General features: G+C 41.5%; 1 protein-coding gene across 1 annotated transcript in view; it reads right to left on the bottom strand.

Moving 5' to 3' along the window:
- The window catches only part of GFRAL (GDNF family receptor alpha like), a 36,641-nt gene extending 33,069 nt beyond the window's left edge, over positions 1-3,572 (bottom strand). Inside the window, exon 1 of the mRNA XM_030555631.1 lies at positions 3,509-3,572. Coding sequence (XP_030411491.1) covers positions 3,509-3,530 — 22 coding nt within the window. The 5' untranslated portion in view covers positions 3,531-3,572. The remainder of the gene's footprint in view (positions 1-3,508) is intronic.
- Positions 3,573-12,313: the final 8,741 nt, after the last annotated feature.

Genomic DNA, 12,313 nt, shown 5'->3' with positions numbered 1-12,313 from the left:
ATTCTCACTCATATCAAGCAATATTAAAGATTTTTTGACAGCTGTAGAACTGAACGATGATACAGTGTGCTGCTTATTACATAAAATGTTTTGTTCTATTTACATTCTTTCGGGGAAATGCATGAATTTTGGGTAAAAAATAAAATTTCAAATTATTTTTCAGTGTTACCAAATATACTGAACTTAAAGCCTGTTTTGGAACTGCATACCTAGCAGGAAAACGGAAGACTGAGGTGTCGGTTGCGTGGTAGAGACTTATATCTAAACGTCTCCTGTTGCTTATCTTATCAGCAGGAAATTAGATTGGCCTTGCTGGAGGAGAAAAGAAAAGTCTGAGCTAATGCTTTAATCAGTATTCCTATGATAAAACTACTTTTAGTATGATAACAGGTTATTTTAATTTTTCTGTTAAATTAACTTTCAGACATTAATTTAGGGCCTGATTGGGCAAGTAGCTGAGCACTTCACGAGAGTGGTTTCATTGGCAGTTCCTCAGAGGATCAGAGATTACTGTTCATTCCAGGTGACATTCATGGAATTCTATGTGTGCATTCGAAGAATGCTCTGTGCTCCTTAACCCAAGACTGAAAAGGGCAATTAATGCTTTCTAGGGGCTTCCCCAGGCCCTCTGCACTGGGATGACTTTCACACATTTAACATGGTTCTCTAAGAGAACAATTTTAAACAACTGCTACTGTTTAGCACTGAAGTCATCTACTGTGGAAATGGTGCTGTGTTGTGAGGCAATGTTATTACTATAGGGAATTTTGGGGCTTACAAGTGTATTAACATTTAACTTTCCATCACTGGCAGGTGCACCAATATTTAATATCTCGTTAATGACGTCACATATATTTACCTTAAGCTAACAGAGATGGTATTGAGAAAAGGAATTCACGTACATCCTTCCCAGCTGCTGGATCCAATCTGAGTTCATAGCCAGGACAGCTACCTCTGCTTGGTATCGCCCATTCAGTCGTCTTTCTGCAGCTTGCATTCAGCCAGAAGGAACCCAAGCCTGTCCCTGGGACAGGGCGGACAACACCACCTCCCCTGAAGGATAACCCCAACTGCCATATATACCAGTTGTGGGTCAGGAACCTGTTTATGGTCTTCTGTTTGTGAAGTCATTTACACCTGTGCCTTTAGACCTACTGCCGATTTGAAAGCATTTTGCACACACTTTGATGGAGTAAGCCAGTGGAGAATCAGGGTCACAGAAACTTCTCTGGGAAGGGGGCCTAACTGAGTGGACAATTCAGACATTACTCTGCTCCTCCTGCAGTGGAGAGTGGGGAGACTTAAGACTCCAGCTGGGTTCCACGCCTCCAAAGCTCTGTGAATATGGCCACTGTATCTTTAACTTCCCTCCTGCTGACCTAGCCCTTCAGAACCCAGCCCGTTACCAGCCCATTCTGGTTCCTACTAAACTGAGCTGCCTTATCAAAATCTATAAAGCCATTAAACCTATCACAGGGTTTCTCCATGTCTACTGACATGACAGTGGCTCTAGATTATCTCTTGATTCCACTGTACTATGCAACATTAGAGATTCTGTGGCCTGCAGACTAGATGATCATAATGGTCCCTTCTTACCTTAAAGTCTATGAGTTAGGGCCAGTAATTGTAACTTTCTGATGTGCAATAAACTCACTTAATTTTGTTAATTTCCCTGAACTTTAATTTTCCCAGCCTGTCGTCATTGTTATAGTAAGTAGTGAATTCCAGATTTTCTGGATATTCAAGGAGAAAGTCCCACCACAACCTCCTCCTCTCTTAGTAACCTGAGGGGGAATCTATCTGGAGCTAGATTACAACTAATACACTTAATATTATTTGTATTACAGTAGCACATAAAAGCCTCAAACAAAATTCATATTTCATTGTGCCTGGTATCGTGCATGCATGAAGTAAGAGACTGTCCATGCCCTGAAGAACTTACAATTTAAACAGACAAGGGGCAAGAAAAAGGAAATAATATCATGTCCATCTTATAGATGGGAAACTGAGGCACAATGAAATTAAATTATTTGCCCAAGGTCACATAAGATATCTCTGGCAGAGCTAGGAATTGAACCTGGATCACCTGAATCCTGGTCCAGTGCTTTAGCTAAACAGACATACAAAAGTAAAGGTATGCTACAAAAGGGAGTCATGTACCATATATTGCAGACATGAAAAAGTTAGCGGGAATCTTGAAGCTAGTAGATCTAAGGAGAGAAGTCACTACCTGGAATGTTGTTTTAAACAGCAGAATAGAAAGTTAATGGCTTTGAGAGTACTGATATGCAGAGCATAGTGGGAAAATGAAGGATAAAAATGAGCAGGAACAAAGAGTTAAATGTATAGGAACAGCATTTCATCTTATTCTCTTCAACCAGCTTCCTATATACCTGCTTTATTGATTTCTCTTTTTCCACTCAAAACCTAAGGGAAATGTCAATAACTCTTCTTATAGTCCTACCTGCACTTATGCTTTCCACTCAGCAAACAAGTGACTGTTTGTTTAGACAAGGCATCCCATTTGCAGATCTTCTTGATGGCTGAGTTTCTTATCAATGCTCATGCTAGGTCACAAAACAACACTCTTGTTCCTGTGTGGTGTTTACAGACTTGAACATATTACCAGGGACTCGATTGAATAAGTTTGTCAGGTGCCCTATTCAGCAAAGTACAGCCCTAGCGATCACACTTGAGTGTGAAGTGAGCACCTGCTCATCATCCGCACCCTGCAGTTTTCCAGCAGCAGCAAGAATAAATAAATAGGGATCAAATCAGGCATGAGCTCCAGGAAAGGGAAATTCATCTGACACATGAAGCATCAGTAATAGTGTGTAGAGAATTAAGCTCACTTCACTGAGGGCTAGTAGCATAGTTCACAAATCCCATGTTCAACACAGACAGAATCTGAATAGACTTCTCAAACTGGTGAGGATCAAATACAAATCTATACGAGCCAGGGAAAAACACATCTCTGTGTTCAGTTGGAGCCCATGCCCCATTTTTAAGATACTATTTCATGCAAAGGCAGCCACAAGGTATGATGCTAGTAAATAATGATTTGAAAAGCTTCATGCAATCAGAGTGAGGACTTTGGAACACAAAGGTAAAACTACTTTTTACAAGAAAGCGAATCTTCTCCCTTCTAAAGACAAGCCACGCACTCAGGTGAGCTGTTTCCATCCCTTGAGGAGGCAATGCACAAAAGGGAGATGCAGACAGAACAGATGGATACGGATTAGATGAACAGATGGGAGCTGTGGCACCCAAATGAGGTGCATACACCCGTGGGTGCCTCACAGGTGAGAGGCAGGCCCACGGAGGAGGTTAATTCATGGGCTAGCCATGCACACAAGCGAGCTATGCATCCTGGCACGATGCAGAAAGCTCGGGAGCCTGCAGGTGAGTTCCAAGTGAAACGGGGCAGGGGAGGTACCGGTAGGTGCATGCAGATAAGCTGCAGAAATAAGTTGGCTATTAGCAGGTTTTGTCTCCTCCGAGCACTTACCTAGGAACAGGAGAGAGCTCATTGTGCGGCTGTCGTGGCTGCAGGGGCTGAGCAGAGTCGATTGCAGGTGGACGCTAGACACCGGCACAGATGTTAGGCTGTATTCAGCACCGCTGGTGGCGGAACAGCGCTCGGCTGCCAGCCCAAGGCGGCGATTGGGCAGCGGGGCGCAGCGCTCAGCCCAGCAGAGCGCATCAGGAGAACCCAGCCCCCTTTGGACTCCAGCTGCCCAGCGCAACAGGTGTGGGTGGGGGCGGATCGCTAAGCACTTTGCTGCCCCTTCCTCTGGATCTATGCGCCTCTTCCCCCGCTAGGGACACGCTGGTGTGGGCTGGGTTTTTAATCAGATCAAATCCTGTGCCAGTGAGATAGCGAATGATAATACGGGTGGCTTGATCTAGCAAAGGGAAATAGCTCTTGAATTAAAAAAGCCCAAGTTACCTTCTACAGTTGCAAACTGTGAAAACCAAAGTCAAGTCCGTTTGCCTCTTAGGAGCAAATGCTGCACGTGCTTTAGATGAGATGATGCAGCAGCATATCCTGCTGTGGTGGTGTTTGAAAAAGAACCTCCTGACTGTAGTCCCTAGCAGAGACCAAGTTTTAGGAAAGAAACATTCTGCATAGCGCTGAAAGAAATGACCGCAGGTGCTAAAGGGAAAGATTTGCAGCAATTTGAGCTCTGACATAGAAGCAGGTTAGGAAATCCCCTACAGCAGCACATACTGAAAGGTGCAGGTTGTAGTTTAGCGGTTGCATTGTGCTCACAGGACTTCTACACAGTGGAGGGATAAACTTTTCCAGGGTGGCTAGCATAGCACAAACCTTAGGGCTTGGCTCTAAAGATTTCACCTTTTACTTTACATCTGCTTTTTTTTTGATACCTGCACAAAGAACATCCGACCTGGAGGGAAGGGACTCGGAAAAGAGGAAGAGGAAAAAGAATGATAATCTAGTTTGGTTAGTTTCCCCTTAAGCTAGTGTGCTGTACTGATACAACTTGAAATGCACTGGATACACTTCCAGGCAACATATCAGATGTTAAAGAGACAACGTCTGGAATTATTATAAATTAACAGGGAAAAGCCAGTTATTGCACCAAATAAACTCAATCTTAAATCGAATGCAGCATAACACATGTCAGCTAACCCCAGTGCTATGGCAGCTCTTGTATCTGAGCTCTCTTGAGTTGTCCCTGGACACATACCACCAGCCCCATACCTAAGGAGGCTCTTTAATACATGGGAGGTTCCTGATCTTCCTTTGAAACAATGGGACAGGAGAAATTGGATTAGAATGGGTAAGAAAAACTTCCATGGAACCATTTTCCATCAAAGAATGCAGTTCTGTCTAAATCAAAAGCTTTACGGGATTTCCACACACACATTCCCCCCCCCCCCCACACACACACACTGAATTTTCTTTCATGGAAATTTTGTTCTGAATCGGAACAAAAAAACAAATTTTGAAATCCTCTGCACAAGAGAATTTCCATTCTCTGACAGCTCTAGGCTGGATACTTGCTCCCAGATCTTCCCAATAGCTGCAGCATAAGAGAGGGAGGCAATTCACAGCCTAGTTTCCTACTCTTTCCCCTGGTCAGGTAGCTCTGGGGCTCTGCAGATCCTTAGACCAGTTTACAGCTATACACTAGAGCCTTGCTAAAGTCTTGTGCCTTGCCTTAGTATTTTTGTCTTCTCATTTCCCACTTTGTTAACCCTATCCATTCTTTATTCATTTTCCCATTTTTTGTTACTATTTTCCTGCTCCTTCCTTCCACAGCCCTTTAATTTGATTTTTATCCTGGAGGGGTGAAGGATTGGGGGAAGCAGTTCTTACCTGTGTTTAGTCATATTTTGGAAAATCTCTGAGTAGTTTTCCATAGCCCTTTCATATGATATTATTAAGCCAGAGTCTTGTTTCATAACATGTAATTTGTAGAAGCCCCTCCAACCCTCCACTCCTGTTTGAATATTGTCTTTGGTAATCTTCTGTCAGCAATTTGCATATGTTAGGGATTGAAATCAGTTCTCATCATCTTGGAATACCCCTCTTGGCCTTTCAACCAGGAGTGAATACCAGGAGTTAAAGGGCAGCATTAGCAGATATGAACAAGTAAAACCAAATTTGACATTAGTGTGAGGTTTGATGGAATTACACCAGGAATGAATTTGGCCTAACGAGCAGACAATTGAGGTTTTCCTAGGGTACAAAACAAAAAGACAAACATGTTATTGATAACACATTAGCCCAGGCTGTTCTTCTGTAGATGAATACAGGTGTAAAGAAATGAGATCAACAAAAGATGTTTTCCTCTTCCAGTGTTGACTAGGTTCAAAACAAAAGATGCTTTCCTCTTCCCATATTTGATGTATTCCCTGAAAAGACTAGGTCAAAGGAACATTATGACGTATACACACAGCTGCATGTTTAGTTCATTCTTGTTGCTGAACCATCCTCAGACAACATAGCCATTTGGCAATTCATCACAAGGACATCAAAGTAAAATTCTAAATTTGTAAATTTATTACATAGTTGCAATCACAGTACCGATGCATGGGGCCAGTCTTGTTTTCCTATACTGCTTGTTCTATGATGTTGTGATTGGATTTAGTGCTCAGATGCTATGATAAAAGATGCACAAAAACACCTAGAGCAGATGTAGATATACAGTCCCCATCGAAATCAATGGGAATTTTCCCATTGACTTCAATGGGACCAAGAGTTCATCCATTTTGTATGTACTTGAGAACTCCAGATTATATTTAATCTCTTCACTCTACTCATTCTGATTTATCCTTATAGAGATTTTATTACTGATTGTGTTTTAAACTCCAAGTTCAGCATATGTTTGTAGGGAAATATTCGCAGCTTTCCATCTTTTTTTTTTTATTTATTACATTGCCACTCATGTTTTCTATACCTAAGCAACTCTTAGAAGAGTATCCTGTGTATTGCAGTTTCATGTTACCACTGCACACATTGGTGATTACAGACGTATATACACAGTGGCATATCTTCCTGGAGCAAAATGTGATCCAATAAAGCAATATGTAAATATTAACAGCTTGTTAATTACTGGGCTCCTGGTCCTGCCAGGTGCTGAGCAGCACAACGAGCTCAGCACACTTTACATCTATTGGGAGTATTCTGCACTTCCCATGATCAGGCTGTAATCTATGTGGGGGAATGGAGGGAAGAGAAAAGAGCTAGAGAGAGTATCGGCTTTAAGTTACGGTAGAGTTGCAAGTGTAATTCAGGAGTTGCAGTGTAAATCAGGAGGAACTGCAGTGAAGACAATTGATTTACACAATTGTAGCACTGATGTAAATAAGAGGATGGCCAAGCCGAATGTGATAGGTACTTTATAAATACTCATACACACATATGTATACACAGAGAGAGAGAGAGAGCACCACATTATCAGTGCCTCTGTACAGAACTATGACTAGAAATATTGATTATCAGGAGTAGGGCTGATTTAAAATTTTGACAAAATGAATGTTTGTGTGAAAAGTGTTTGCTTTCTGTGTTCAGTTTTGATTTTTCACTGAAAACTTGATTGCCCACCAAATAAAACAAAACAAAAAATCAGTTTTCATCTGACAACTGAAATATTTTGATTCTGAAATGCTGCCACGGTGTCTTATGGATATTGTAGTTTGGGTGTCTGATACTCCCATTCTTCTCTCTGGGCCAGGCTCCCTAGCTAGACAAAATCTTCTGTGATGCACTGCAGGCATACAATTGTCATGATGTACTACTTTCTAGGACCAAGCAGGGAGACATCAGACCAATGAGCCCCTCCCAGAGAGGAGAATGGGAGCTGAGCGACAATGCACATGAAATACCTCATCAGCATTTCCAAATTGAAATATTTAGGCTTTGGTTTTTGATTTTTGCTGAAAACAAAATTTTCCATGATTTTTTTTCCATCCAGCTCTATTACTGCTAAGACCTAAGTCCTAAACAGTAGTAAAAGACAGCAAATTGTAAAGACAAACAAACAAGCCAACCAACATTTTAAACTTAATCGTAAGCTCACAGAAGACCTGATAAAGGCCAGTATTTTCAAACATTATTGACTAAAATTAGCCACTGAAATTAAAGCAGCCTGATATTCAGAGTACTGAGCCCTTGCAGCTTACCTGGACCTGCATGGGAGATGTCGGCACTTCTGAAAATTAGGTCACTTTTATTGGGGTAGCCAACGTTAGGCACTCAAGTTTGAAAAATCTGGCCTCAAATTCTGAATTTAGAATTACATTGCAAAAGCAAGCATCACATACTGTGCTTTGGGTTCATGACTGAGGAACTTAGCGATGCTTAGAAACATAACTGTACATATCACAATCCGAACGTGTGCAAAAACGTGAAACAGAATTTATCCTGATTTTAACAGCAGAAAATACCAGAAGGGACCACCAGATCATCTAGTCTGATTTCTTCTGTATCACAGGCTCCCAACACCACTCAGTACCAGCACTAAAGCCAACAACCAAAACCAGACCAAAGTTTTACAGGCCACAGGAGATTAAACTATTATGAGCCACAGGCAGAAAACAAGCAGGACTGAGTTGCACGGATGCCTGAAGCTCCTGCATTGGCAGGGAACTGATTAAGTGAGATACACCTCAAATAATCCCAGAGAGTGACCCACGCTCCCTGCTCCAGAGGAAGGCCAAACCCCCAAAGTCACTGCTAATTTGACTGAGAGGTGGGGGATTCCTTTCTGACCCTGCATATGGTGATCAGAAGGCTTCATAGATTTTAAGGCCAGAAGGGACCATCATAATCATCTAGTCTGACCTCCTGCAAATTCCACACCACTTAACCTCATTAACTCAGTCCTATAATAGGTCCATAATCTGTGGCTCAGTTACTGAACTCCTCAAATCTTAATTTAAAGACTTCAAGTTACAGAGAATCCACCATTTACTCTAGTTCAAACCAGATGCATCTCCAAGCACCAGCACATGCCTGGGGTGGTAAGCCATGGGAGGCAGCCTGCCGGTTGCCATGAGGGCGGCAGTCAGACTGCTTTCGGCGGCATGCCCGTGGGAGATCCTCCAGTCCCACGGTTTCAGCGGCAATTCGGCGGCGGGTACCTTGAAGGCATGGGACCAGCGGACCTCCTGTAGGTGCGCTGCTGAATCCGCGTTACCAGCGGACCTCCCGCAGGCACGCCGCCGAAAGCCTCCTGACTGCCGTGCCTGGGGCGGCAAAATACATAGAGCCGCCCCTGGTTCAAACCAGCAAATGACCTATGCCCCATGCTGCAGAGGAAGGCTAAACCCACCATTCCCACCAGGGTCTCTGCCAACCTGAGCTGGGAGAAATTCTTTCCTGATCCCAAATATGGTGATCAGTTAGACTCTGAGCATATGGGTGAGACCCATCAGCCAGATATCTGGGAAAGAAAGAAATAGTTGCTAATTGCAGTCATGGCAGCCTAATCATGCCATCCCCTCCATCAACTTATCAAGCTCAGTCTTGAAACAAGTTAGGGTTTTTGTCCCCACTAATTCCTTAGGAAGGTTGTTCCAGAGCGTCACTCTTCTGATGCTGAGATGTCTTAGTCTAATTTCAAGCCTAAAGTTATTGATGTCCAGTTTATATCCATTTATTCTCCTGTCAGCATTGGCCCTTATCTTAAATAACTCCTCTTCCTTCCTGGAGTTTATCCCTCTGATGTATCTATAGAGAGCAATCATATCCCTCAGTTTTGTTAAGCTAAACAAGCCAAGCTCCTTAAGTTCCCTGTCATAAGGTTTGTTCTCTTTTCCTCTGATCATCCTAGAAACCCCTCTCTGCAGCTGTTCCAGTTTGATTTCATGTTTCTTAAACATGGGAGACAAGAATTTCACACAGTATTCCAGATGAGGTCTCACCAGTGCCTTGTATACTGGTAATATCACTTCCCTATCTCTACTGAAAACTCGACTCCTGATGCATTTTAAGACTGCATTAGCCCTTTTCATGACTGTGTCGCATTGGTAGCTCAGAGTCATGCTGTGGTCGACCAGTACACTAATGTCTTTCTCCTCCTCTGTCACTTCCAACTGCTATGTCCCTTCCTTATAGAAAATATTCTTGTTAGCCCATAAAAATATTATTAAATTTCATCCTATTTTTATTACTCCAGTTTTCAAGGATGTCCAAATCTTCCAATATGATACTGAAGGCTCCTGCATATTAGCAATACCTCCCAACTATGTGAAATCTGGAAATTTTTTTAGTACAATCCCACATTTTATGCCAAGGTCATCAATGAAAATATTAAATAAAACTGGTCCCAAGGTCAATTCTAGAGGAAATCCAGTAGTAACCTCTTTCCAGCCTGACAGTTCACCTTTCAGCATGACTTACAGTAGTCTCCCCTTTAACCAGTTCCTTATCTGCCTTTTAATTCTCAAATTAATCCTCACCTTCTCCAGTTTAACTAATAATTTCTAAATGTGGAACTGTATCAAATACTTTACTTAAATCTAGCTAGATTAGATTTACTGCATGTCTTCTGTCTAGAAAATCAGCTAGACCCTAAGCAAGAACCAGCCAGCTAAACACATGAGAGGTAGAGTGCTTGGTACCACCTGAGAGCACTGGCCCACCAGTCCAGTTTCCTAGCTGTGACCATCCCTGATACTTCAAAGGAAGGAGACCAAAAAGATGGCAGAACACATTGGGAGTAAAATAATCTCTTCCTGACCCCTGTAGGTGCCTGACTGAAGTCCTGAAGCATGAGCTTTAGGAACACAAGACATAAATCAGAAGGGATGACCCAGTGCTGCTGAATCTTGTCCTCTACCATCACAACCAGCTTGATCATACAATCCCACTCAAATTTATTGAGTTGTCTCTTAAATCTAATTAAGTTGTTTGTCCCCACAACTCCTACTAGGAGGCTGTTCCAGAACCTCACTCCTTTGGTGGTTAGAAATCTTCTGATTTCCAGCCTGAATTGTTCATGGCCAGTTCATACTAATTAGCTCTTCTGCCAACATTGTCCTTTATCTTAAATAGTTCTTCTCCCTTCCTGGTGTTTTTCTGTTGATGTATTTATAAAGAATAATCATATCCCCCCTCATCCTTCTTTTTGCAAGATGAAGGGAGCCAATCTCTTCCACTGCCTCCATTTCCCTGATCATCCCGGTAGCTCTTCTCTGCACCTGTTCTAGTTTGAATTAATCTTTCTTGCACATGGGTGACCAGAATTGTAAACAGTATTCCAAATGCCTTGTACTTTAAAGTGGCATTAACAGTTCCCTCTCTCTGCTGGAAATACGTCACCTGCTACATCCTAGGATCACATTTCCTTTTTTTGCAGCTGCCATCACATCAGTGGCTTATCATCATCGACCCACACACTCAGGTCCATTTCCTTCTCTATCACTTCCAATTGATGAACCCCACTGTGTAGCAGAAATTCTCATTAGATTAGTGCATGACCTTTTGCACTATTGACTTTCATCCTATTTCTATTATTCTAGACTTCAAGATGACCCAGTTCTTCCTGTATAATTGTCTAATCCTTCTTTGTATTGATGATGCCTGCCAGCTTTGCATAAATAGCAAATTTCATTAGCACACTTCAACTTTTTGTGCCAAGGTCATTAAAAAAGTATTGAATAAGATTGGTCCCAACACCGAGTCCTGAATAACTCCACTAGTATCTTCCCTCTAGTCTGATAGTTCACTTTTCAGCAGAACTTTTCAGCCTTCTCCCCTTTTGTCAGTTTTTTATCCAGTTTATAATTCTTGTTCTAATCCCCATTTTCTCTAGTTTAATTAATAATTTTTCATGTGGTACCATGTCAAATGTTTTACTGAAGTCTAAATATATTAGCTTGGTTGCATTTCCCTTATCTAAAAAAAATCAGTTATTTTCTCAAAGAAAGAAAGAAAGCTTAATCTGGCGTGATTTACATTTGGTAAATCCATGTTGCCTTATATCCCCTTTACCATTTACCCCCAATGAATTTTAATTGTTTTTCCTTCTGAAGTCTTGCATCCTACTGTATTTGACCAAATGACTTTCTTCCCCTTTCTTAAAAATAGGTATAAAGTTAATTATTCTCCAGTCATTACTCCAAAATAGATGGATTAATTAAAAATCCTTGCTATTGGACTAGTAATTTCATGGGCCAGTTCTTTCAATATTCTTAGATGAAAATTATCTGTTCTTCACAATTTGAATGCATTAAACTCTGAGTTTTTCATCCACCTGAGATGTGGCAATTTCATTTCTATGCTCATTTCCACCAGCCATCCTGTCTTCACATGCCCATGTTCCACATTATCATGCTTATTGGAAACCAAGGCGAAGTATTCATTTAGTTTTTGGGCCACACCTAAATTAGTTTGAATCTCCTCCCCAGCCTCACTCATAACAGCCCAACCTCATCCTTCCTTATTCTCCTTTTATTTATGTAACTAAAAAACATATGATCTATCTTTAATTTCCTTGGTAAGAGCTAATATATTTTGACTTTTAGCAATTTCTGCATTGTCTAACCTTCAAGATGTACCTTTCTTTGCTCATCAGTCCTCATTACCGTTCCTTATAGGCTCTCTGCTTACTCCTAATAACCTTCTGGAGGTGGTTAGTCATTCAGCTGGGGCTGGAGTATTTCCCTTTAATGTTTTTTTCCTTACATGGAATACAAGTTACATAGTTTTGTATCGCTGATTTAAAGAAATTCCAAGCCAGTCGACTTCTTTAACTAATTCCCTGGATTTCCCAAAGGTCACCCTTTTGAAATAAAAAGACATAGCTGACAACTTGGTTTTATTTATCCTTGCATTTAA

The sequence above is a fragment of the Gopherus evgoodei genome, chromosome 3, assembly GCF_007399415.2.
Source record: "Gopherus evgoodei ecotype Sinaloan lineage chromosome 3, rGopEvg1_v1.p, whole genome shotgun sequence".
In the NCBI taxonomy this organism is placed as follows: Eukaryota; Metazoa; Chordata; order Testudines; family Testudinidae; genus Gopherus; species Gopherus evgoodei.
Note: the sequence above shows the minus strand (reverse complement) of the source record. Positions and strands in the feature narration are given on the sequence as shown.